The sequence below is a fragment of the Hypomesus transpacificus genome, chromosome 15 (assembly GCF_021917145.1).
Source record: "Hypomesus transpacificus isolate Combined female chromosome 15, fHypTra1, whole genome shotgun sequence".
In the NCBI taxonomy this organism is placed as follows: Eukaryota; Metazoa; Chordata; class Actinopteri; order Osmeriformes; family Osmeridae; genus Hypomesus; species Hypomesus transpacificus.
This window is the reverse complement of record NC_061074.1, coordinates 9,736,384-9,759,095: the sequence shown is the minus strand read 5'-3', so window position 1 is coordinate 9,759,095 and position 22,712 is coordinate 9,736,384. Positions and strand designations below refer to the sequence as shown.

Here is a 22,712-nt window from a genome sequence, read left to right as displayed (position 1 = left end):
ACCTGCAAACAGGTGGAGGTGAGAGATAGAGAGAGACGATGCAAGAAATTGAAGCGAATGGAGGGAGGAGTCAGGAAATCGAAGAAGAGAGGACTATACAGTGCCCTCCAAAAGTATTGGAACAGTGAGGCGAATTCCTTTATTTTTGCTGTAGACTGAAAACATTTGGGCTTGACATCAAATAATGAACGTGAGACCAGAGATCAACGTTTCAGCTTTTATTTCCAGGTATTTACATCAGGATCTGATGCACAACTAAGAAAATATCACATTTTGTTTGAATCCACCCATTTGTCATGTGATCAAAAGTATTGGAACAGATATACTTAAAACATATTTAAGTGAATAAGACTTAATATTTAGTTGCAAATCCTTTGCTTTCAATAACTGCAGCAAGTCTGTGACCCATTGACGTCACCAAACTTTTGCATTCTTCCTTTTTGATGCTTTTCCAGGCTTTCACTGCAGCCTCTTTCAGTTGTTGTTTGTTTTGTGGGGTTCCTCCCTTCAGTCTCCTCTTAAGCAGGTAAAATGCATGCTCTATAGGGTTTAAGTCTGGAGATTGACTTGGCCAGTCTAATACCTTCCATTTCTTGCCCCTGATGAACTCCTTTGTTGTTTTGGCAGTGTGTTTTGGGTCGTTATCTTGCTGCATGATGAAGGCTCTGCCAATCAGTTTGGTTGCATCTTTCCTTAAATTGGCAGACAAAATGTTTCTGTAGACTTCCGAGTTCATTTTGCTGCTGCCATCATGTGTTACATCCTCAATGAAGATTAATGAGCCCGTCCCAGAAGAAGCCATGCAAGCCCAAGCCATGACATTACCTCCACCGTGTTTCACAGATGAGCTTGTGTGTTTGGGATCATGAGCAGTTCCTTTCTTTCTCCAAACTTTAGCCTTTCCATCACTTTGGTAAAAGTTAATCTTTGTCTCATCAGTCCATAAAACTTTGTCCCAGAATTTTTGAGGTTCATCTCTGTACTTTTTGGCAAATTCCAGCCTGGCCTTCCTATTCTTCTTGCTAATGAGTGGTTTGCATCTTCTGGTGTAGCCCTTGTACTTTTGTTCATGAAGTCTTCTGCGAACAGTAGATAGTGATACCTTCACTCCTGCCATCTGGAGGTTGTTGCTGATCTCACTAACAGTTGTTTTAGGGTCTTTCTTTACAGCTCTTACAATGTTTCTGTCATCAACTGCTGATGTTTTCCTTGGTCTACCTGTTCGACGTCTGTTACTTAGTACACCAGTAGTTTTCTTCTTCTTCAGGACATTCCAAATGGTTGTACTGGCTATGGCCAATGTTTCTGCAATGGCTCTGATTGATTTTCCATCTTCTCTAAGACTCACAATTGCTTGTTTTTCACCCAAAGACAGCGCTCTGGTTTTCATGTTGTTTTCACCTCTGAATACAGTCTGCATAGACAAAACCTATCTTACCCAATCTGAACCTGAGTGTAGACATTCAGTGGTATTTATTGATTGAATAATGTATGTAATAGGACACATCTGGGCAACAAAACACACCTGTCAGTCACATGTTCCAATACTTTTGCTCACGTGACAAATGGGTGGGTTTGAACAAAAAGGTGATATTTTCTAATTTGTGCATCAGATCCTGATGTAAATACCTGGAAATAAAAGCTGAAACGTTGATCTCTGGTTTCACATTCATCGTTTGATGTCAAGCCCAAATGTTTTCAGTCTACAGCAAAAATAAAGGAATTCGCCTCACTGTTCCAATACTTTTGGAGGGCACTGTATATACTAGAATGAATTATTGATCCAAGCCCTGAGGTTTAAGCCTGGGTTGTTTTCAAATGTATGGCTTCGGAAAGAGGAGGAAGGTTTACGGGGCACCATGACGTGCGACAAACCCTCCCCTCCCCTTCCTCCTCCCCCCTGCTGGGACTCGGTGCCCCCCTTCCTCCTCCCCCCTGCTGGGACTCGGTGCCCCCCTCCTCTTCCCCCCTGGTGGGACTCGGTGCCCCCCTTCCTCTTCCCCCCTGCTGGGACTCGGTGCCCCCCTTCCTCTTCCCCCCTGCTGGGACTCGGTGCCCCCCTTCCTCTTCCCCCCTGCTGGGACTTGGTGCCCCCCTTCCTCTTCCCCCCTGCTGGGACTCGGTGCCCCCCTTCTCCTCCCGTCCTGTCCGCATCACTGGGACTTTTCCTCCGAGTCGGAGGGCGTGTGTTCGCGGGGGAGGGACATGGACTTGTGGCGGTCCCACAGTTTGTGCAGCTCAGTGGCCTCGTTCTCGCTGCTGCTGGTGCCGCTGTCACGGAAGCTGGCCAGTGGGGGGCGCACTTTCACGCCCTTCACGTTCACCGAGCCCTCGATGGCCTTCCTCAGCTGGGGGAGAAACAGGGTTAGGGTACCTCAAAGTCAAGCACAGTACCCAACCTAGGTTCTACTGGGGTATGGAAAAGGTTTTGGGTCTATGCAGTACTTTAGTATCTTCATAGGGGGCGCTGTGGCTGAGTGGTAAAAACCAGGTGGATGAGGCACTGGAAACGGCCATATATACAGTACAACATCCGTGGGTGAGAAGAATGTCTTTCATTATATAGAGACTTCACTGGCAGGGTTTGTTTTGCACACCAGACGTCAGCTGCTTAGACACATTCATTTGTAATCACACACACACACACACAGCGTCTGGGCAATACTCTCTCTTCCGACAGAGACAGGAAGTGTGTTTTGTCCGCTTGTAGCACAGCCAAACAAAAGGACCTAAATGTCACAGAGAGAAGAGCAGCGCTGCGCTTAGCAACAATCCCCCATTTTCTAACCAATTTACAAAGACTGAGTGCTTCCGCTGTTGTTGTTGGTGACAGAGAGACACAGACGAATAGACAGAGAGAGAGACGGAGAGAAAAGAGAGAGAAAAAGAATCAGAGGGAGAGAAAGAGAGAGGGACAGATAATGAAGGGGAGAAAGAGAGAGACGGGAACATTAAACAGTCTTTTGTCTTGCTGTCTGTCTCAAGACAAGAGGAGAGCTCATTAAAAAACTGCGCGTGTAAAATAAAAAGTATGCACTTGCGTGTGCGATGACGACGGTTTTGACAACGATGCTGCCAGCTAGCATGCAGAATGCGGAGACTGTTTTGCTAACAGCTACGATCACAAATGGCTTTCACAAAGGATCACGAAGAGGCCGACAGCAAAGCTGACTGACACAGTGGTCTCATGGACCGTGGGACCACGACGTCTAGAAGACCTGCGTGAAGCAGGAGTCAGATGGCTGAGCGGTTAGGGAATCGGGCTGTTAATCAGAAGGTTGCCGGTTTGATTCCCCGCCGTGCAAAAAATTGTGTCCTTGGGAAGGCACTTCACCCTACTTGCCTCGGTGGGAATGTCCCTGTACTTACTGTAAGTCGCTCTGGATAAGCGCGTCTGCTAAATGACTAAATGTAAATGTAAGCTCACCTCTTTGAGAGAGACGACTCCGATGAGGCGTCCGATGCTGGTGACGTAGGCGTGGTCCAGGCCCAGCAGAGAGAAGATGGTGTGGGTCTGAAGGAGCAGGATAACGTCAGCGTTAAGAGGACGCACAACACTCAACCATGTCTAGAAGAGACAACACACTCAACCATGTCTAGAAGAGACAACACACTCAACCATGTCTAAAAGAGACAACACACTCAACCATGTCTAAAAGAGACAACACACTCAACCATGTCTAGAAGAGACAACACACTCAACCATGTCTAGAAGAGACAACACATTCAACCATGTCTAGAAGAGCAGGAGCCATCATTAACAACTGCAAGAACTCTCAGGTAGAACCTGCACCTAAAACGTCTAGAACCAGTAGAACTGGTGGGACACTGACCATGAATGGTTGGAACGTTAACTTATTACATCTAGAAACTTCCCCTTAAAACATGTAGAGAATCCTGATCAAGAACAGAAAGAGCATTCACCTAAAACAACTGGAACCTTCATCTGAAACAGTTTGAAAGCCCTGCAAAGTAGCTGTACCCACTGGAACCGATGCAGCTGCTATCTAGAACCCACCACCTCTTCGAAACCTCTCACACACGACATCCGACCTCACTGCTTCTGAAGCGGCCTGCGAGAACGCCCACACAGAAGAGTCAGGGGACCCAAACGGCCCCAGCGAGGCTGAGCCCAGTGAGAGCTTGTGTCTACACTACAGACCATGTGATCTCAAGCTTGTTCCAGGTTTGGTTCTGCCAGCTACTGTCATCAGGAACTTAATAAGAACCTTAACCCTGCCACTAGCTTGACACCCAACCCCAATCCTGGGGAACAGACACCTTATCGTCATTTCCATTTTCATGGGATGGAGAATTTTCCATTTCAATGGCACGGCAAACTAATTGAGATACATGAAGTTGCAGTCTAACACACCCACACACCATCTCTTGCTCGACGGTCTGTGTTTAGCATTGGGAGGCAGAATGTCAGTGGTATTGGGTGCAAGCAGAAAGCAGGGAGGAGGAGGAGGAGGAGTGATGGATTGGTGCAGGATCCCAGTCTTAAATGTTTAAACAGCAGCAGACACACAGAGAGAGAGGGAAGGAGGGAGGGGAGGGAGGAGGGAGGGGAGGGAGGAGGGAGGGGAGGGAGGGGCTGCATTATGAATGGGGGACATTAGACTCAGTCAATGCTGCCGGCAAGTGAGAATGCGTCTGTGTGAGTGAGTGTGTGTGTACCTGAGTGTAAGGTGTGTAGGAAAACTAATGTGTGTATGTGCTTGAGAAAAGGAAAGTGTGTGTGTGTGTGTGTGCACATGAGAGAGAATGCGTGTGCACTAGCATGTCGCAGTAATAAAATGAAATCAACAAGCCCTCCCCCTCAACACATCCGCCGTACTTGGTGGGATATGGACTAACGGAGAGATCAGGGTGTGTGTGTGTGTGTGTTGAAGGCCCACTGATGTAACTGCGGAGACCATTACAGCTCCATCATTACAACATCCATCCACAATAATAATATACTGAATCCATCACACAGTTATTACAAGTCCAAGGCAGAGAAGCGTTCCGAAAGGTAGTAACACCGAAATGAAAGCACACAGCTACCAATGAGCTGATGAAGGAGAGCCCCCATGGACTCACACAGTGGGGGGGGGATGAAGAGAGGGAGTTTGAAAGAGGGAAAGAGTTTGAGAGAGAAAGAGTTTGAGACGGATCATTTGAGGGGGAGAGAGTTTGAGAGGGGGACTGTTTTAGAGAAAGAAAGTTTAAGAGAAAGATCCGAGAGAAAAAGAGAGAGAGAGAAAGAGAGAGAGAGAGAGAAGAGAAAGAGAAGAGAAAGAGAGAGGCACACACACCTTGTGCAACGATGTGCGCTCCACCAGCTGAAAGGGGGCAGGGTCAATCTTGCAGTTGTTGAAGTTGACCTGCTCGTCAAGTTGTTCCTCCTCCCACTCTGCGATCTGCATCCCGGATGATGATGAAGAGGATGAAGTGGATGAAGTGGATGGTTAGAACAGAGACCACTCATCCAACAATGCTGTCTTTGTTTATGGGTAATGTAGTTTCTAAGCTCTGGCATTTGTAGTCCCTGGATGTATTAGCCAAGTTTAAATGACATATTATGAGCCATATCCTTCATTAACTGACAATTACTGTTCTTCTTCTGATAGACAATCAAACACAGTAGCCGTGATAGAAGGAGGAAGGGAGATGGAGATGGGAGAAAGAGAGGAAGGGATGGAACGAGAGAAAAAGAGAGAGGGAAGGGGGGAGAGATGAGGACGGAGAGGAAGAGAGAGGGGGAGAGAGAGAGATAAAGGTAAGAAGCAGAGGGAGAGTTGAGGAAGTGACAGAGTGATATGACCAGGAAGGAGAGGTGACAGAAAGGAAATTAAAGGTGATGTTAATGAATAATCTAAAATCTAATATCAGAACATATTTTACTTATTGGATGGGAAGCTATTACAGCATAGACGCTCCCTGATTTAAGACATGGGCTCTAATGGACTGACAACCCTCATATCTGGTCAATGATAGACAGAGAGGCATACTGACTGGCCTATGATTGGCTCAGAGGCCTAATGTCTGGCCTATGATAGGCTGAGAGGCGTGGATTCTGGTCTCCGATTGGCTGAGGCCTAGTGTCAGCTCTCTGATTGGCTGAGAGGCTACCTTTGAGGTGGATGAGTCTCACCTCTCTGATTGTCATGTCGTCATCTACAGCCTGGTCATCCTGGAAGAAACGGAAAAGTGGTGAGTACACACCCTTTATTTTTTAAGTAACCAAACTCCAAAACTCACCTCAAAAAATGCAGAAAATATCATGTAAAGGCAGACCAACACGGAGGCACATGAATGTCCTGTTAGGATGTGAGGGGTGAGATGAGGATGGTGAACGTGACCAGGCAGATACTGGGTGGCCTGTAGCCCACATCTGCTTCCTCTGTTCTCAGTGTTCCCTGCTGGAGGAGCGACCACTGAAGGTGACTGACCAGTGTGTGTGCACACTACAGCTACCCGGCTCACACACCACACCCCGACGCCAACGTGTGTGTGTGAGTGTGTGTGTGTGTGTTAGGAGTGAGAGCAAGAGAGAGAGAGAGCAAGAGAGAGAGAGAGAGAGAGAGAGAGAGAGAGCAAGAGAGAGAGCAAGAGAGAGAGAGAGAGAGAGAGAGAGAGAGAGAGAGAGAGAGAGAGAGAGAGAGAGAGAGAGAGAGAGAGAGAGAGAGAGAGAGAAAGAGAGTCTATACCCAGCGTGAATTAAGTTGTCTATGTATGAGCGAGGAGGGTTGTGTGTGTGTGTGTGTTTATACATGTTGGCCTGTGTGTGTGTGTTTGTCCGGTCTCTAGTGTGTGTTGATGATTGTGCGTCTGTGCGTGTCTCGACCTCCATCAGCCTTAGCCCTAGGGGCTGATGGGAACCCTCAGCTCATTCACCCACACCGTCGGGGAGTCTGACCCGCCGGTAACCCTGGCAACTGTTGCCGTGAGGCCAGCGGAGGTGCCCTACTGTAGGGTTACGCAACCAGAAAACCAGACGTGCCCGAGGTGGTTGAGACAACATGAGCAAACGTGCTCTGAATGTGTCCTCACACACACACCCACACACACACCCACACACACACCCACACACACACCCCCACACACACCCACTGAACATCCATATGCTTGCCTTATTATGTCATGTTACAGTACATATTTACTGACATCTAACCCTAATTACAAAGGCATACCAACACCTCCACAAACACATGCAGACCTAAACACAGAAGCACGCACCAACGTGCACACACACCCACACACCCACACACCCACAATCTGTGAGGTTACACAGATACTGCAGTTCAAAAACAAGATACCTGATTTTGCAGATGGAGGGACCAGAAAAACAGCTGTGTGTGGGTGAGGGCGTGTTTGTGTGTGTGTTCATGAGGGTGTGTGTTGTGTGTGTGTGTGTTGTGTGCGTGTGTGTTGTGTGGCTGGCAGGGGCTGGGGTTTCGGGGAGTGAGAGAGGGTGAGTCTCTGCATGCTAAACAGAAGCTTGTAGGAAGATTAGCCAGTCTATTAAGAGAGCAAATATGCAGCAGAGCCCATACACGGGAGCTCTGGAGAGGGTGTATGAATGCAAGACTAAGATGTGTTTGTGTCTGTGTGTGCCTGTGTGTCTGTGTGTGCCTGTGTGTCTGTGTGTGCCTGTGTGTCTGTGTGTGCCTGTGTGTGTGTGCCTGTGTGTCTGTGTGTGCCTGTGTGTCTGTGTGTGCCTGTGTGTGCCTGTGTGTCTGTGTGTGCCTGTGTGTGCCTGTGTGTCTGTGTGTGTCTGTGTGTCTGTGTGCCTGTGTGCCTGTGTGCCTGTGTGCCTGTGTGTCTGTGTGTGTCTGTGTGCCTGTGTGTGCCTGTGTGTGCCTGTGTGTGCCTGTGTGCCTGTGTGTGCCTGTGTGTCTGTGTGTGTCTGTGTGCCTGTGTGTCTGTGTGTGCCTGTGTGTCTGTGTGTGTCTGTGTGCCTGTGTGTCTGTGTGTGCCTGTGTGTCTGTGTGTCTGTGTGTCTGTGTGTGCCTGTGTGTCTGTGTGTGCCTGTGTGTCTGTGTGTGCCTGTGTGCCTGTGTGTCTGTGTGTGCCTGTGTGTCTGTGTGTGCCTGTGTGTCTGTGTGTGTGGGGGGGTTGTTATTGTATGCGAGTGTGTACTATAAGAAGATAGAGTTATAGCAGTTGTGTGTCTGTGTGTGTGTGCGGAAAGAGAGAGTTTGTGTTGGTGAATGAATGATTGTTTGTGTGTGTACTTTTGCCCGACTTAAGACAGAGTGACTAAAGGGAGAAGGAGAGATTAGAAAAGGGAGAGCGAGAGACAGACAGAGAGAGACAGACAGAGACAGACAGAGAGAGACAGGCAGAGAGAGAGAGACAGAGAGAGACAGACAGACAGAGACAGACATAGAGAGAGCAGAAGGAAGTGCTGACAGTAAACTATAGCTGTGCTGTGCCATTAGAAAGCAGCATCTCTTTCCCCTCCCCTTCACCCCAGAGCGATCAATCTTTCCTTTCCATCCTGTAGCCAATAACCCAATCAGTGGCTGGCTTCCAGCACTGGGTCAATGGGGAATAGGGTGACACGCAACCACAGCATCCAATCCCCATGGACCCTGCCATCCATTCATCCTCTCTCTCACACGCTCTCTCACTCTCCCTTCCTCTATTGATCTGCCTCTCTCTCTGTTTCTCTTCATCTAACTGTGAGCTTTCTCTCCATCCCGCTGTCCAGCCCTGCGGTCAGCTGGCACGCATCCCTCCCGCCCTTTGTATTCCCCGCTTCACATGTCGTCAACCGGAGCACTGACCTCACTCTTCCTAAAAGTGTCAGTCAGCAGAACTTTCTCTCTGCCTTTCTCCCTCTCTTTCTTCCCCTCTTCCTTCCCCTCTTCCCCTCTTTCTTCCCCTTTCTCCCTCTTTCTTCCCCTCTCTCCCTCTTTCTTCCCCTCTCTCCCTCTCTCTCTCTTTCTTCCCCTCTCTCCCTCTCTCTCTCCTCCGTCTTCACCAGTCAGTTCCTTCTTCCTCTGGTTCCTGCTCTGGCTGAAGGTCGGGCCCCTGCAAGCCCTGCTTCACCGGAGTGTGAAAATCCTACTAACTACTCAGACTTCAATCTAGGATTTAGTCCACACACACGTGCACAGACACCTACACACACGCACACTATCTTTGATTGTGTTTCAAAGGGTTGAATGAATCTGGGTGAGAGCAAATTGCATAAATAAAGCATGTGGACATAACAGACGAGAGAGAGAGATATGAAAGGCCAAACCTCGTTTCTCTGGAATGCAATACTGATGTCATTTACCCCACATCAATATTTCACAGTGTAACTTGAGGGAGGAGGGGTGGAGAGGGGAGGGAGGAGGGGTGGAGAGGGGAGGGAGGAGGGGTGAAGAGGGGAGGGAGGAGGGGCGGAAAAGGGGAGGGAGGAGGGGTGGAGAGGGGAGGGAAGAGAGGTGGAGAGGGGAGGGAAGAGAGGTGGAGAGGGGAGGGAGGAGGGGTGGAGAGGGGAGGGAAGAGAGGTGGAGAGGGGAGGGAGGAGGGGTGGAGAGGGGAGGGAAGAGAGGTGGAGAGGGGAGGGAGGAGGGGTGGAGAGGGGAGGGAAGAGAGGTGGAGAGGGGAGGGAGGAGGGGTGGAGAGGGGAGGGAAGAGAGGTGGAGAGGGGAGGGAGGAGGGGTGGAGAGGGGAGGGAAGAGAGGTGGAGAGGGGAGGGAAGAGAGGTGGAGAGGGGAGGGAGGAGGGGTGGAGAGGTGTAAAGAAGGGAAGGAGAGAAGATAAAAAGAGAACGGCTAGCTAGGGAAGAGGGGAGAGGAGGTGGGGAGGGTGAGGAGGGGAGGAAGAGAGAGATATTAGAGGTGGAGAGGGGAGGGAAGAGAGGTGGAGGGGGAAGGGGAAGGTAATAACTGGATTTATTTTCAGATACAGGGGCGTATTCGGAAGTCAATGGAAAATATTTAGATAAATATGTTCATGTTTATGTCTGTGGCCTCCGTGGCCAAACTGATCCTGTGCAAAGCTTAGACACACACACACATACACACAAACACACACAGACACACACACACAAACACAGACACACACACACAGACATACACACTCCGTCTCTAAATACTATTGACATAACAGTAAAGTGCTAAACAGCAACCAAACACACACACGCACACACCGTCTGCGAGAAAGGGAGGGCTCATGCTAATGACTCCATCCCACTTCATCATGACTAATACGTCTCTGCTTAAGAGAACCAAAACAATGAGTGCATCACAAATCCACCGTAGGACCAACCATATGCTACAGTACGCTGAAGGATGTAGGATGAAGGCTGTACAGTGAAGCCCTTCTAGGCATACTTGTTACACCAAGTAGACAGTATTCTTCCCCCTCCTTGAAGAGTGTGTACTTCAGTCACTGTGTGTGTGTGTGTGTGTGTACGTGTGTGTCTGTACGTGTGTCTCTGCGGCACCCACACTCTCAAGCTAATTGATTGGTGAATATGCCGGCGGAGCCAAACTAATGCGCTCCCTTCTGAAAGCTTTTCTAATGAAACATTTATAAGCTGCTAATAGCTATTACACTGACAACACAATCACTAACACTCCAGGCTACGCCTGCTTGGCAGTACAGAGACAGAGAGTCTTCAGACTGGGCAGCAGTGAGGGGTGCAAAGAGGTCTTTCTCACCCAAAAACCCTTCAGGCTGGGGGGCGGCTCCTAGTGGGAGAAGTGACATGGATGAAAGAAAAGCAATCTCAAAAATCTTTATTTAAAAAAAGAAAAAAATCAGGAGGTGCAGAATGTATGTTTCATAAACGTTTGGGGGAGGTTTAATGTATCATCTCATTATTTTACATTAACGATTCCATCTTGAGATACAGGGGCTGTACTTGTGATACTGTGACGACAATGTGACATTGTCTGTTTGGTATTCCTTCCAAGGGATGCATGCATTATCTGATTGTCCCCAAAGGTTGTAATAATTCAACATTCAACAAACGGCTTGTTGCTTCATTGATCTGCATGCACGGGCTCCTGAACGTATCAGGGCTGGTAATTAAACGCTACATCATGGTTTGTGTGATGTATGATTTCTGGTATTTTCTCTTGATTCCTCTCATGCATCATCGTTTCTGTGGCGGGGGGAGGGGGGGGGGGGGGGGTAGAGGTGTCGTCGCCGGGCTGGAATAACATATGGATCCTACTGTGATGTCATTGGAAGATAAGACGCTGAATTTGTCATGGAGAAACATGCAGCTTCTCACTCAATTAATACCCCCCCTCCCCCCCTTCCACCATATGACTCGTCATGGACAAATGGAACACTACAGCAGATGGGTCGGGAAGGGGGGTTGGCCCCTCCCCCTGTAGGGTAGTTTCTGATTGGACGCCTCTAATGAGAATGGCCAATGACAGCGCAGCATGCTGTGGGGTTGATCCACCTCGTCCCTGTAGTTGCCCGCACCGCGACCATACCACGACCGCCAAGAGGCTGTGAAGGCACTCCTTTAGACCAATCAGGGTGCTCGATATTGGAGGAATCCCAATCCGAGCCAATCGGGTGATGTAATACTGGGCTCGGGGGTCGTGGGGGGTTAACTGACAGGGAGGATGGTGGTCAACACGTTGGGCACGATGACAGAGATCGGCCCCCGACTGGCCTGGATCCCAGTCCATCGGCATGAATTAGCCCTGGAGCGGATGGCGATTGGTTGATTGGATGGACCTGTTGCCGAGCGGATCCCGCGGAGTGCGGACGCTCTGATTGGTGGGTCTTACCACAACGGATATCCTGACGCGTTTGGGTGGCCTCCTGACCCCAGGGGACTCTGGGATGTCGACCGTGTGGTTCTTCCATTGGTTGAAAACAAGAGCAGGCGGTAAGACGAGGTCACATCCGCGCTGGGCTAACGCTAATGCTAGCGCTAATGCTAGCGTCTCCAACCCAACGCCACCTCCTCCACCCAACCCCACCCCACCCATAGGAGCTAAGGGAAACAAAAGCTGTCGTTTAGAGAGACTGGAGGAAGGAACTTCCTGTCTGGACAGGAAGTGCTTGTGTACAAGTGGGCACTGGGGTTAGAATTAGGAGCATGTGTGAACGGAAGACAGGGAGTGTATGGGTGAGGTAGAGATATTGTGTGTGTATGTTTGTGTTTGTATGTATATATGAGTGTGTGTGCGTGTGTATATATGAGTGTGTGTGTGTGTGTGTACCAGGTGTTTTACCTCCACAACTTCGGTCTCAGGGTTGACACAGAAGAGACTCTTTAAGGCAATGCCAGAGCTGTCCTGGGGGCCTGAGAGAGAGAGAGAGAGAGAGAGAGAGAGAGAGACAGAGAGAGAGAGAGAGAGGAGAGAAAGAGAGATACATAGAAAGGTGGAGAGAGAGAGAGAGAGAGAGAGAGAGAGAGAGGAGAGAAAGAGAGAGAGAGAGAGAGAGGAGAGACATAGAAAGGTGGAGAGAGAGAGAGAGGAGAGAGAGACATAGAAAGGTGGAGAGAGAGAGAGCAAAAGGGAAAGAGAGACAGAGAGGGAAAGCAGGAGGGAGAGAGAGATTGTGAGACAAAAACAGAGAGTGCATGTGTGTGTGTGTGTATGTGTGTGCGTGTGGGTGTGTGTGTGTGTGTGAACTCACTGGTGGGCATGGGGATCTCAGTGGGACGGTCCACCACTGAGGGCCTCTTCAGAGCAGGCTTCAGGGGCTTCTGGGAAGGGGTGCGGACAGGGCTGAAGGTAGACTCCTCCGTGGAGATCTGCACACACACACACATCTTAAAACCACACACACACATCTTAAAACCACACACACACATCTTAAAACCACACATTCTCCCACTCTCTTTCACAAGTTGATTAGATCTGTCATCACTCCAGTGGGATTCTGTATCTTGACAAAGATTCTGGTCCTGTACAGCCAGCCAGCCAGCCAGCTAGCCAGCCAGCCACTAAGAAACGCAGAGGTGATTAAGAAAGAGAGAGGGAGAGAGAGAGATGAAGGGATGAAAAGGGAGAACGAAAGGATGGGAGTCATCTAATGAAAACAGACAGAAGAGAGGACAGACGGAATACAGAAAGTGAGAGATAAGCAAGAGAACCAAGTTGTGAAATGAACACTGAACCAGAAGGACTGAGGGAAGACCTTAGAGGAAGACCTTAGAGGAAGCCGAGGGAGGGGGAAGACCTTAGAGGAAGCCGAGGCAGGGGGAGGAGGAGGGGGGGGGGAGCAGGAGGAGGAGGAGGGGGGGGGGGGGGCAGGAGGAGGGGGGGGAGCAGGAGGAGGAGGGGGGGGGGGGGGGGGCAGGAGGAGGGGGGGGGAGCAGGAGGAGGGGGGGGGTAGGGGGAGCAGGAGGAGGAGGGGGGGGGGGGGGGGCAGAAGGAGGGGGGGGAGCAGGAGGAGGGGGGGTAGGGGGAGCAGGAGGAGGGGGGGTAGGGGGAGCAGGAGGAGGGGGGGGTAGGGGGAGCAGGAGGAGGGGAAGAAAGTAGCAGGAAGAGAGAGGGAAAGAGAGCGAGAGCTGAGCAAGCTAAAAGACCACGTGTGATGAATAGCTAGATATCTGAAGCATGGCGTTCTGGGGCTTGGGGAGAGGTTGAGGCGGACAAATCACTGGTTCTCCTCTAGTACCCCCCTCCCCCTCCCCACGCCTCCCCACGCCTCCCCCTCCTCCTCCCCCACCCCACACCTCCCTCCTGTGCTATGACTGAGTAGTTGTTTCCTGAGGCTAGGTGCGGAGGCGGGCGCACTGAGGAGGGTGTGTGTGTGTGTGTGTGTGTGTGTGTGTGTGTGTGGGGGGGGGGGGGGGCGGAATCAGTATTCTGAGCACTGCAGTGCAAACCCCGAAAACAAAGTTAGGCATCGTCTAACTGCTTCTAGAAGCTCGTGTGGAGCTGGCTGCCTGTCTGTGGGCTGTCCACCAGCCACAGGCAAGAGATCTGCACTGACATCTCACTGCTGAACATGTGGACCGTGTCTGCACCATTGTATACCTTTGTCCGTGTGTGTGTACGCATGCTTGTGTGTGTGTGTACGCATGCTTGTGTGTGTGTGTGTACGCATGCTTGTGTGTGTGTGTGTACGCATGCTTGTGTGTGTGTGTACGCATGCTTGTGTGTGTGTGTACGCATGCTTGTGTGTGTGTGTGTACAGAGAATTGAGCCTGAACACATGTGTGTAAAGTGTGTGTTTGGGTGTGTGCGTATAGTGTGTTTATGTACTGTGTGCATGTGCAGCGTGTGTGTAAAGAGTGTGTGTACCATGCCTATGTGTAATGTACAGTGGGGGTACAGTGTATGTACGTGCAGGTTGTGTGCGTGCTGTGTGTGTGTGCGTGCATTGTGCGTGCTGTGTGTGTGTGTGCGTGCATTGTGTGTGCGTGCAGTGTGTGCGTGCAGTGTGTGTGCAGTGTGTGTGTGCAGTGTGTATGCAGTGTGTGCGTGCAGTGTGTGTGCAGTGTGTGTGCAGTGTGCGTGCAGTGTGTGCGTGCAGTGTGTGTGCAGTGTGCGTGCAGTGTGTGTGCAGTGTGTGTGCAGTGTGTGTGCAGTGTGTTCTGACCTGGAAGCGGACCTCCTGGTTGACCTTCTGGCTGCCGTCCTCGCTGCCCGCTTGCGACACCACGGAGTGGCGTCTCTTCTTCTCCGCCAGCGCCCTCTCCCTCAGGAACTCCAGTCGCCGGGGGCGACCCAGCTGCTCGGCCAGCAGGGCCTGGAGCTGTGCGCGCTCGATGGACCCCAGCAGGATCATGGACTCTGAGAGGGAGGTGGGAGTTGTAGTTTTATCATTCGCAGCTGCGCGGAGAGTTGCACTGTCTGCCATTTCTGGAATGGGTCGTCGTTTCAGATTTGATAACAATTAAAACAGTTCAGATGATGATGGTGTTGGGAACCGAGGTGGGAATGATGAAGGGAAATAGAGAGGGGAGGGAGGGATGGGGCATGAAGGAAAGAGAGGATCAGAGAGGGGAGAGCCAGCGAGATTAGAAGACAACCCCACTGGAGAGACGATGATCTGAACCACAGATGAGACCAGAGATGATGGAAGAGAGGAGGAAAACAAGATGGGCCAAGAGGATCAGAGAGAGAGAGAGAGAGAGAGAGAGAGAGAGAGAGAGAGAGAGAGACAGAGAGAGAGAGAGGGGGGGGTGCAGGCAGAGATTGTGTGGACTGCTAGATTCTTAACACATGCAGCAGCACAGCAGAACAGAGGAGGGAGTTACATAACATCAAAAGGAAAAGAACATGCATGAGAAAGAGACAAAGAAGGAGAGGCAGGTGAAAAAGGTAGAGTGCTCGAGAGAGAGATAGAGACAAACAGAGAGTGAGAGAGAGAGAGCGATTGAGCGAGAGAGAGAGAGAGAGAGAGAGAGAGAGAGAGAGAGAGAGAGAGAGAGTTTGTTTGTTTGTTTGAAATAATTGCCTTTGTGACAGAGTCTGTTGATTATGTATTTGGTTAAATGGCCCAGCTAATTGTCTTGGCATCGTTGCATAATCAGCCAGCAGAGTCAAGTCTTTCTGGGAAGTTCACTTGAAAGACCGGGACAGTTCAACTACCGACAGGAAGCATTCTGTGTCCATGCACATGGGTGTTAATGTTTGCCAGCCTGTGTCTGAGTTTGTGTGTTTGCATGTTTATGAGTGTGTGTGTGAGAGTTTTTATAACAGTGTGTGTGAGTGTCTGTGAGAGTGTGTGTGTGTGTGTGTGAGCGTGTTTGTGCTTCAGACTGTACGTGTGAACGTGTGTCTCTGGGAATGTGTGTGTCCACTGGTGTGTGTTTGAGCGTGTGTGTGAGCGTGTGTGTGTGTGTGTGTCACCTGCAGACTCCAGCAGAGCCAGGGTCTTGAGCTGTCCAGCGAGCAGCACATCATGCAGGTCTCTGTAGCAGCTGTTGAGGGTGATGAACCTCACATCCCTCACCATGATGTCTTCCACACGGATGTTATACTTCCTGGGAGGGAGGGGGGGGGAGGGGGGGGGGGGGAGAGGTGAAGAGGAGAGAGGAGAAGACATGTGTGTTTAAACCACCTGTACATAGAGGTTATCACCAAAAAAAACATTTCAAAGCAGAGGAGAAACAATGTACAGATACTTTTCCCTCCTGAACATTTCAATTTCCTGGTCAGGTCCGGTATGAGGTGACTTTGGAGGGGGGGGTCATTCTTAACATTCCGGGGGGGGGGGGGGGGGGGGGGGGTCATTCTCAACATTCCAGAGCTGACTGGTCATTCCCAAACGGATGCTGACTAGCCTGTCAGGGCGGCAGTGTGGCCGGGAGGTGACATTGTGTGAGCATATACAACATCAGCAGGTTCCCTCCCTCCCCTCCTCTCTCTCTCCCTCCCCCCTCTCCCCCTCTCTCACACGCACACACGCACACACACACACGTGCCTGGCGGCTATAAACAGACAAGCTTCCTTCCTGTCAGCGGGTGCCAACCTCCGACACGACAGCGGCGGCCATTTCCGCTGCCAAGCCCTGGCCTACCATGCCAGGGAGGCAGGTGGGGGCCAGCTCTCTGCCCTCTCAGCACTGTGGAGGCCCAGGAACCCCCTCTGCAACAGGCACAGAGCCAACACACAACCCCTCTGTACACATCTGGACCCTAAACCCAACCACCACCCTGTGGGAGTCCAAGGCAGTAAACTGTCTCATTACTAAATACCTGTAGACCTGATGGGCCGGAACCACATTCCCCAGAACAACCTGTCTGACTTTGTTGATTTGGAGCTGTCAATCACTTGCCCTTTTAAGGAGTACATGCACAGATGGACACAAACACACACACACACACGTCTATGATGTTACATGATTGTTCCCCTGCATCAGTTCACTTTTCTACTGGAGGGATGAAGCAACACGCATAAGAGGACAGAAGAGAAGGATGGATGGACCGAAGGTGAGTTGAGGGTAAGTATGACAGTCATGAAGACTGAGGGTATTTCTGTATTCATATTATGTTAAGTGTGTGAGTGTGCACCGTGTGTGCAGGTGCGTGTGTACACGTTATGTATGCATGAGAGAGAGTGTGTGAAGGAGGTGTTTCACAGATTGGGACCTGGTCGTGTGTTAGTACAGGAGAGGTCATGAGTGACAACGAGACAGACAGCTTGTACTGGCTCATATCTCCCAGAGAACGGCTGTGCTGTGGGAACTAGTGTCAGGGGTGTGTGTGTGTGTGTGTGTGTGTGTGTGTGTGGAGTTATACAAGTGTTCTTATGGTTAAATGTGAGTAGGAGGCGAATGGAAGGGCTCCAGACTGAATTGAAACACTAACAGCTTGGGGGCGACAGCTCCAGCACTGTCCTCTTTCAACTCTTCATCCTCCTTCTCCTCTTCCTCCGCTCCTGTGATCTAACCTCCACTGTACACACACACACCACACACACACACACTGGTGGACCCGACATGGGCACACAAGCACACACACAAGCACACATTCTCACTTACATCTGAGAATACAGACCAGACTTGCACACGCACACACACACTAACTCACAGCAGTGAAATCGAAGCATGGCGGGTGGTGTTACACAGAGAGAGAGAGGTGTAGGGAACGATGGACAGAGAGAGAGAGAGAGAGAGAGAGAGAGAGACAGAGAGAGAGAGGGAGGGAGGGAGTGAATAGAAGAGAGCGGGGGAGTGAGTGAGAGTGAAGGGGTGAGTGAAGGGGGGACACACACACACTCTTTCCCACACACACACAGAGCTAGAGTGTTTGTAAGTACGTAGAACCAAAGGTTGTATAACTGGGTAGTTCCGTATAAACCACAGGTAAATGAGGAATTATGCAGGAGCTCAGCGGAAACCTACACAGATCAAAGTGTCTAATGACACCCACACCAACACACACCCACACACACCCACACACACCCACACACAGAGGAGAATGAAGAGGGGATCGAAAGGCCAGGTGGATAATGAGAGGAAAGCAGGACAAAAAGAGATAGAGCTAAAGAGAGCAACAGATAAGGAAGAGATGAGGGTTGGTTGTAATGGTCATGTAGAAACACTGTAGATAAGGTGGACAGATGCAGATAGAGTCACTTGAAAAGAGAGGAGGAAGAGAGACACAGAGACAGAGAGAAAGAGACAGGGAGAGACAGAGAGAAAGAGAGAGAGAGCAACTGAATGAGATACTTAAAGCCAGAAGAAATAGAGGGAACAAAGACTTCTTTCAGTAAAACGCCCTTTTTACTTATTCTATTCAGTTATACACATCGGAGAGAGAGACAGACAGACAGAGAGCGAGAGAGACAGAGAGAGAGAGCGAGACAGAGAGGCAGAGACAGAGCGTGAGACAGACAGAGAGACAGAGAGCGAGAGAGACAGAGAGAGACAGACAGAGAGTGAGAGCGAGAGACTGGCTGCATGAGGTATGGAGGTGGACTCACTCTTGGTGGCCCCAGCCCAGCTCAGGCAGGTAGGGCAGCTTCTTGATCCTGATGATGGAGTCGTACAGCGAGGGCTGCAGGGACTGGGCCACTGCGTTGGCCAGGATCACAGCGATCATCACGGGCAGGATGTGTGAGATCTGACCCGTCAGCTCAAACACGATGACCGCCGTGGACACGGTGTGAGTGACAGCACCGGACAGAGCGGCCGCTCCTGGGGGGGGGGGGGGGGGGGGGGGAGAGGGGGGGAGGGAGGGAGGAGAGGGAGGGAGGGAGGGAGGAGAGGGGGGGAGGGAGGAGAGGGGGGAGGGAGGAGAGGGGACGGGGGGGAGGAGAGGGGACGGGGGGGAGGAGAGGGGGGAGGGACGGAGGGAGGGAGGAGAAGGGGGGAGGGAGGGAGGAGAGGGGGGGGGGAGGAGAGGGGGGAGGGACGGAGGGAGGGAGGGGGGGAGGAGAGGGGGGAGGGACGGAGGGAGGGAGGGGGGGGAGGAGGGAGGGAGGGGGGAGAAGGGGGAGGTCATTGTACTGTAGTTGTTACATTAACACCCAATCATAAACAACGGCCTTGATATGATGACCTTCGTCTGAAGTTGGTGCTTTGGCCTTGAGTCCTAAATCAAGCCAAAGATTTAAACCAGATGATTGAAACCTTTACGTGCATAAACCTCTGAATGGCTAGGGGGAAAAAAAGATATGCTTAAATATGTTGCATTGTTGATGTGTGGAGGTAACAACAGGAGGGGAGGAGAGGAGGAGAGGAGGAGGGGAGGAGGGGAGAAGAGAGGGAGGAGGGGTGGTGGGGGGGAGGAGGGGGGAGGGGAGGAGGAGGGGGGGGAGGGAGGAGAGGGTGAGGGGGGGAGGGGAGGAGGAGAGGAGGAGGGGGGGAGGAGGAGGAGGGGGAGGGGGGGAGGGGGAGGAGAGGGTGAGGGGGGAGGGGAGGAGGAGGAGGGGAGGAGGAGGAGGGGAGGAGAGACAAGAAGAGGAAGAGCAGGAGGGATCCACAAAGCGGAGGAGGAGAAATAAGGAGTGGGAGGTTCTGGCAGGAGGACTGATAAGTCCTGACTTCATCAGGAGAGACGAGGGGCGTCTGTAAGACTGGCTCAATCTCCACATACACACACACACACACACGCACACGCTACCACGTCTCAAGGCCAAATAACTCAATTCTGACTCTGATGAAAGAGAAACACAGGCCAGGGGGTATTCCAAATAGCAGGTTATGCAACATAACCAGTTAACCCATCAGCTGATTCATTATGTTGCAGCAACCTACTGGCAATGTTGCTACAACGCTGGGTGTCAGCTGGGGAGTTAACTAACCCGGGTATGTCACATTACCTGCTTTCTAGAATACCCCCCTGTTCAGAGGTGAGTCATCAACAGCATCATCAACAATAACAACAACATCAGCACCACAGAAAAACAGAATGTCACCCACTCTAGACAAGCAACAACAGCATCATCTGCATTACTGTCAACAACCACCCTGTAACCATGCACACAGGGAGCATGAGGAACCCAAACAAACATTTACACGTACTGTCATCGTGATCTCCTTTTGATAGATTCAATTATTTAGTATTATCATGTCAATTAAGTTGTCTGGTGTTGTCAGACTTGTGTGTAACCCAGGCTTGTTGTGTCTAACCCAGGCTTGTTGTGTCTAACCCAGGCCCGTTGTGTCTAACCCAGGCCCGTTGTGTCTAACCCAGGCTTGTTGTGTCTAACCCAGGCTTGTTGTGTCTAAGCCAGTCTTGTTGTGTCTAACCCAGGCCTGTTGTGTCTAACCCAGGCTCGTTGTGTCTAACCCAGGCTTGTTGTGTCTGACCCAGGCTCGTTGTGTCTAACCCAGGCTCGTTGTGTCTGACCCAGGCTCGTTGTGTCTAACCCAGGCTTGTTGTGTCTAACCCCAGGCTTGTTGTGTCTAACCCAGGCCCGTTGTGTTTACGTTGTCTCCTGTGAATGTTTTCTTGTTTTGTGTAGAGCATTCCACTGAGCCATTACAAATACTTAAACATGGCTATCTAGTCAATTAACCTAACCAGGGGTATTTTACCATGAGTATCTGGTAACTTAACATAACCAGGGGTATTTTAACATGAGTATCTGGTAACTTAACATAACCAGGGGTATTTTAACATGAGTATCTGGTAACTTAACATAACCAGGGGTATTTTAACATGAGTATCTGGTAACTTAACATAACCAGGGGTATTTTAACATGAGTATCTGGTAACTTAACATAACCAGGGGTATTTTAACATTAGTATCTGGTAACTTGACCTAACCAGAGACATTCTCACTCTGAGGGATACCGACTTATGTATGAGGTCACATGTATGAGGTCACATGTATGAGGTCACATATATGAGGTCACATATATGAGTTCACATGTATGAGGTCACATATATGAGGTCACATGTATGAGGTCATGTAGACATGTTTCAGAGTGCGTCTCAGGAAACTCACCCACGACAGCATAGCCTCCTGGCACGATGGGGGTAAATGATTCCATCTGTGTTGATGCCATCAGGAAACCAGGCTGCCATGCTTTCTCCAACCAGACGGCCAAATGCTGCCCCTGGACAGCACACACACACACACGTATGATGAAGGGGATCGACTCATACCGTGCGTATCAACATGTGATTTGACCACACACACCCCAACACACACTGTATCTGACTTTAGGAACACACACACACACACACACAGCATCATCTTACCAATCACAAAGACGGGCATGAACGCTCCACAGGGCACAGGGATGGTGGTCGCCAAGGCCGACATCCAGAACTGGAGGACAGGAGAGACACACACTGAAGACACAGCCAGACACAGGAGAGACACACACTGAAGACACAGCCAGACACAGGAGAGACACACACTGAAGACACAGCCAGACACAGGAGAGACACACACTGAAGTCACAGCCAGACACAGGAGAGACACACACCTGAAGACAACAGCCAGACACAGGAGAGAGACACTGAAGGACACAGGAGAGAGACACTGAAGACACAGCCAGACAGGAGAGACACACACTGAAGACACAGCCAGACACAGGAGAGAGACACTGAAGACACAGCCAGATACAGTAGAGACACACACTGAAGACACAGCCAGACACAGGAGGGAGACACTGAAGACACAGCCAGACACAGGAGAGAGACACTGAAGACTAGGGGTGGGAATCTTTTGGTACCTCACGATTCGATTCTTGGGAGCATGATTATTTAGCGTATTTTTAATAATAATAATAATACAAAAAAAAAAATCAATTCATAACAATGACATAAAAAAAAAAGAAAAAAAAAAAGTGAATCGCTACAAGACTGAATTGCGATTAAAATGTGAATCAATTTCCCCCCCCACCCCTACTGATTGACACAGCCAGACACAGGAGAGACACAGAAATACACAGGGAGACACAGCCAGACACAGGGAGCCACAGACACAGGAGAGAGAAGGACACAGCCACAGAGCCAAGGCCCGGTCCTGCTCTTCCCTCAGGCTCAATAATCATTTCTTCTTCTTCTTCTCTTCCTCCGGTGGAGCGTCATTCTTCCAGACACAGGTCCCCACCGGGGTGAGACCAGCCTGTCACACAGGCTCCTCATTTGAGGGAAATAAACCCCTGCAAGGCACCCTGGGTAACGAGCGGGCCGAGCTGATTGGAGGATGAGGTACAGTGATGAAAGAGACTGCTAATTAGTGGAGTACAAAGGGAGAATGTCACTGGTGCCACTGTGAAGGCCTTTGAGTACACACTTCATATGGTACTAGCCAAGAAGGACTTTACAGGCTGACCTCACTTGTGTGCTGGGTCTCACACACACACATCTCCTTCCATATTGAACACGGTCAAGCCAATACACACCTCAACATCCCAAACTACCTCACAAAATGCACACCTTATTTGTGAGCTGACAAACACAAAACTATTGTTGCTTTCCATTTCTAGAGTTTTAGAATTGGTGCGTGTGTGTGTGTGTAACAAACCTGCCTCTCCTCTTCTCCCTTGTTTACAATTCTATCAACCCCAGACCACATTCGCTTAATGTGGTTGTTTCAAATAGACCTTTTAATTACACTCATCTCTGAATCTCAATCCATCCCTCCATCTCTCTCCTCCCTCCCTCCACAGTTGGCAGTAATTAAACCCAGCTGTCGGTGCGAGGTAATAGATCTGCCACAGTAACTCTGCACTGCAGCTTTCACACCTACTACATACACCTTCCATCTATCTCTCTCTCTCTCTCTCTCTATCCCCCTCTCTCTCCCTCTCCCCTTTCTCCCTCCTCCCCTTCTCTCCATCTCTCCCCGTCTCTCTCCCCATGTCCATATCGCTCTCCCCTCCT

The 22,712-nt window shown here is 50.4% G+C and overlaps 1 protein-coding gene across 1 annotated transcript in view; it reads right to left on the bottom strand.

Annotated features, from left to right (window-relative positions):
• Nucleotides 1-2,082: 2,082 nt before the first annotated feature.
• Nucleotides 2,083-22,712, bottom strand: part of LOC124477950 (chloride channel protein 2-like) — a 21,218-nt gene continuing 588 nt past the window's right edge. Inside the window, 12 exon segments of the mRNA XM_047036027.1 lie at nucleotides 2,083-2,348; nucleotides 3,428-3,514; nucleotides 5,301-5,405; nucleotides 6,140-6,178; nucleotides 12,192-12,262; nucleotides 12,601-12,718; nucleotides 14,515-14,708; nucleotides 15,771-15,904; nucleotides 18,349-18,562; nucleotides 20,821-20,851; nucleotides 20,853-20,932; nucleotides 21,078-21,218. Coding sequence (XP_046891983.1) covers nucleotides 2,154-2,348; nucleotides 3,428-3,514; nucleotides 5,301-5,405; nucleotides 6,140-6,178; nucleotides 12,192-12,262; nucleotides 12,601-12,718; nucleotides 14,515-14,708; nucleotides 15,771-15,904; nucleotides 18,349-18,562; nucleotides 20,821-20,851; nucleotides 20,853-20,932; nucleotides 21,078-21,218 — 1,409 coding nt within the window. The 3' untranslated portion in view covers nucleotides 2,083-2,153.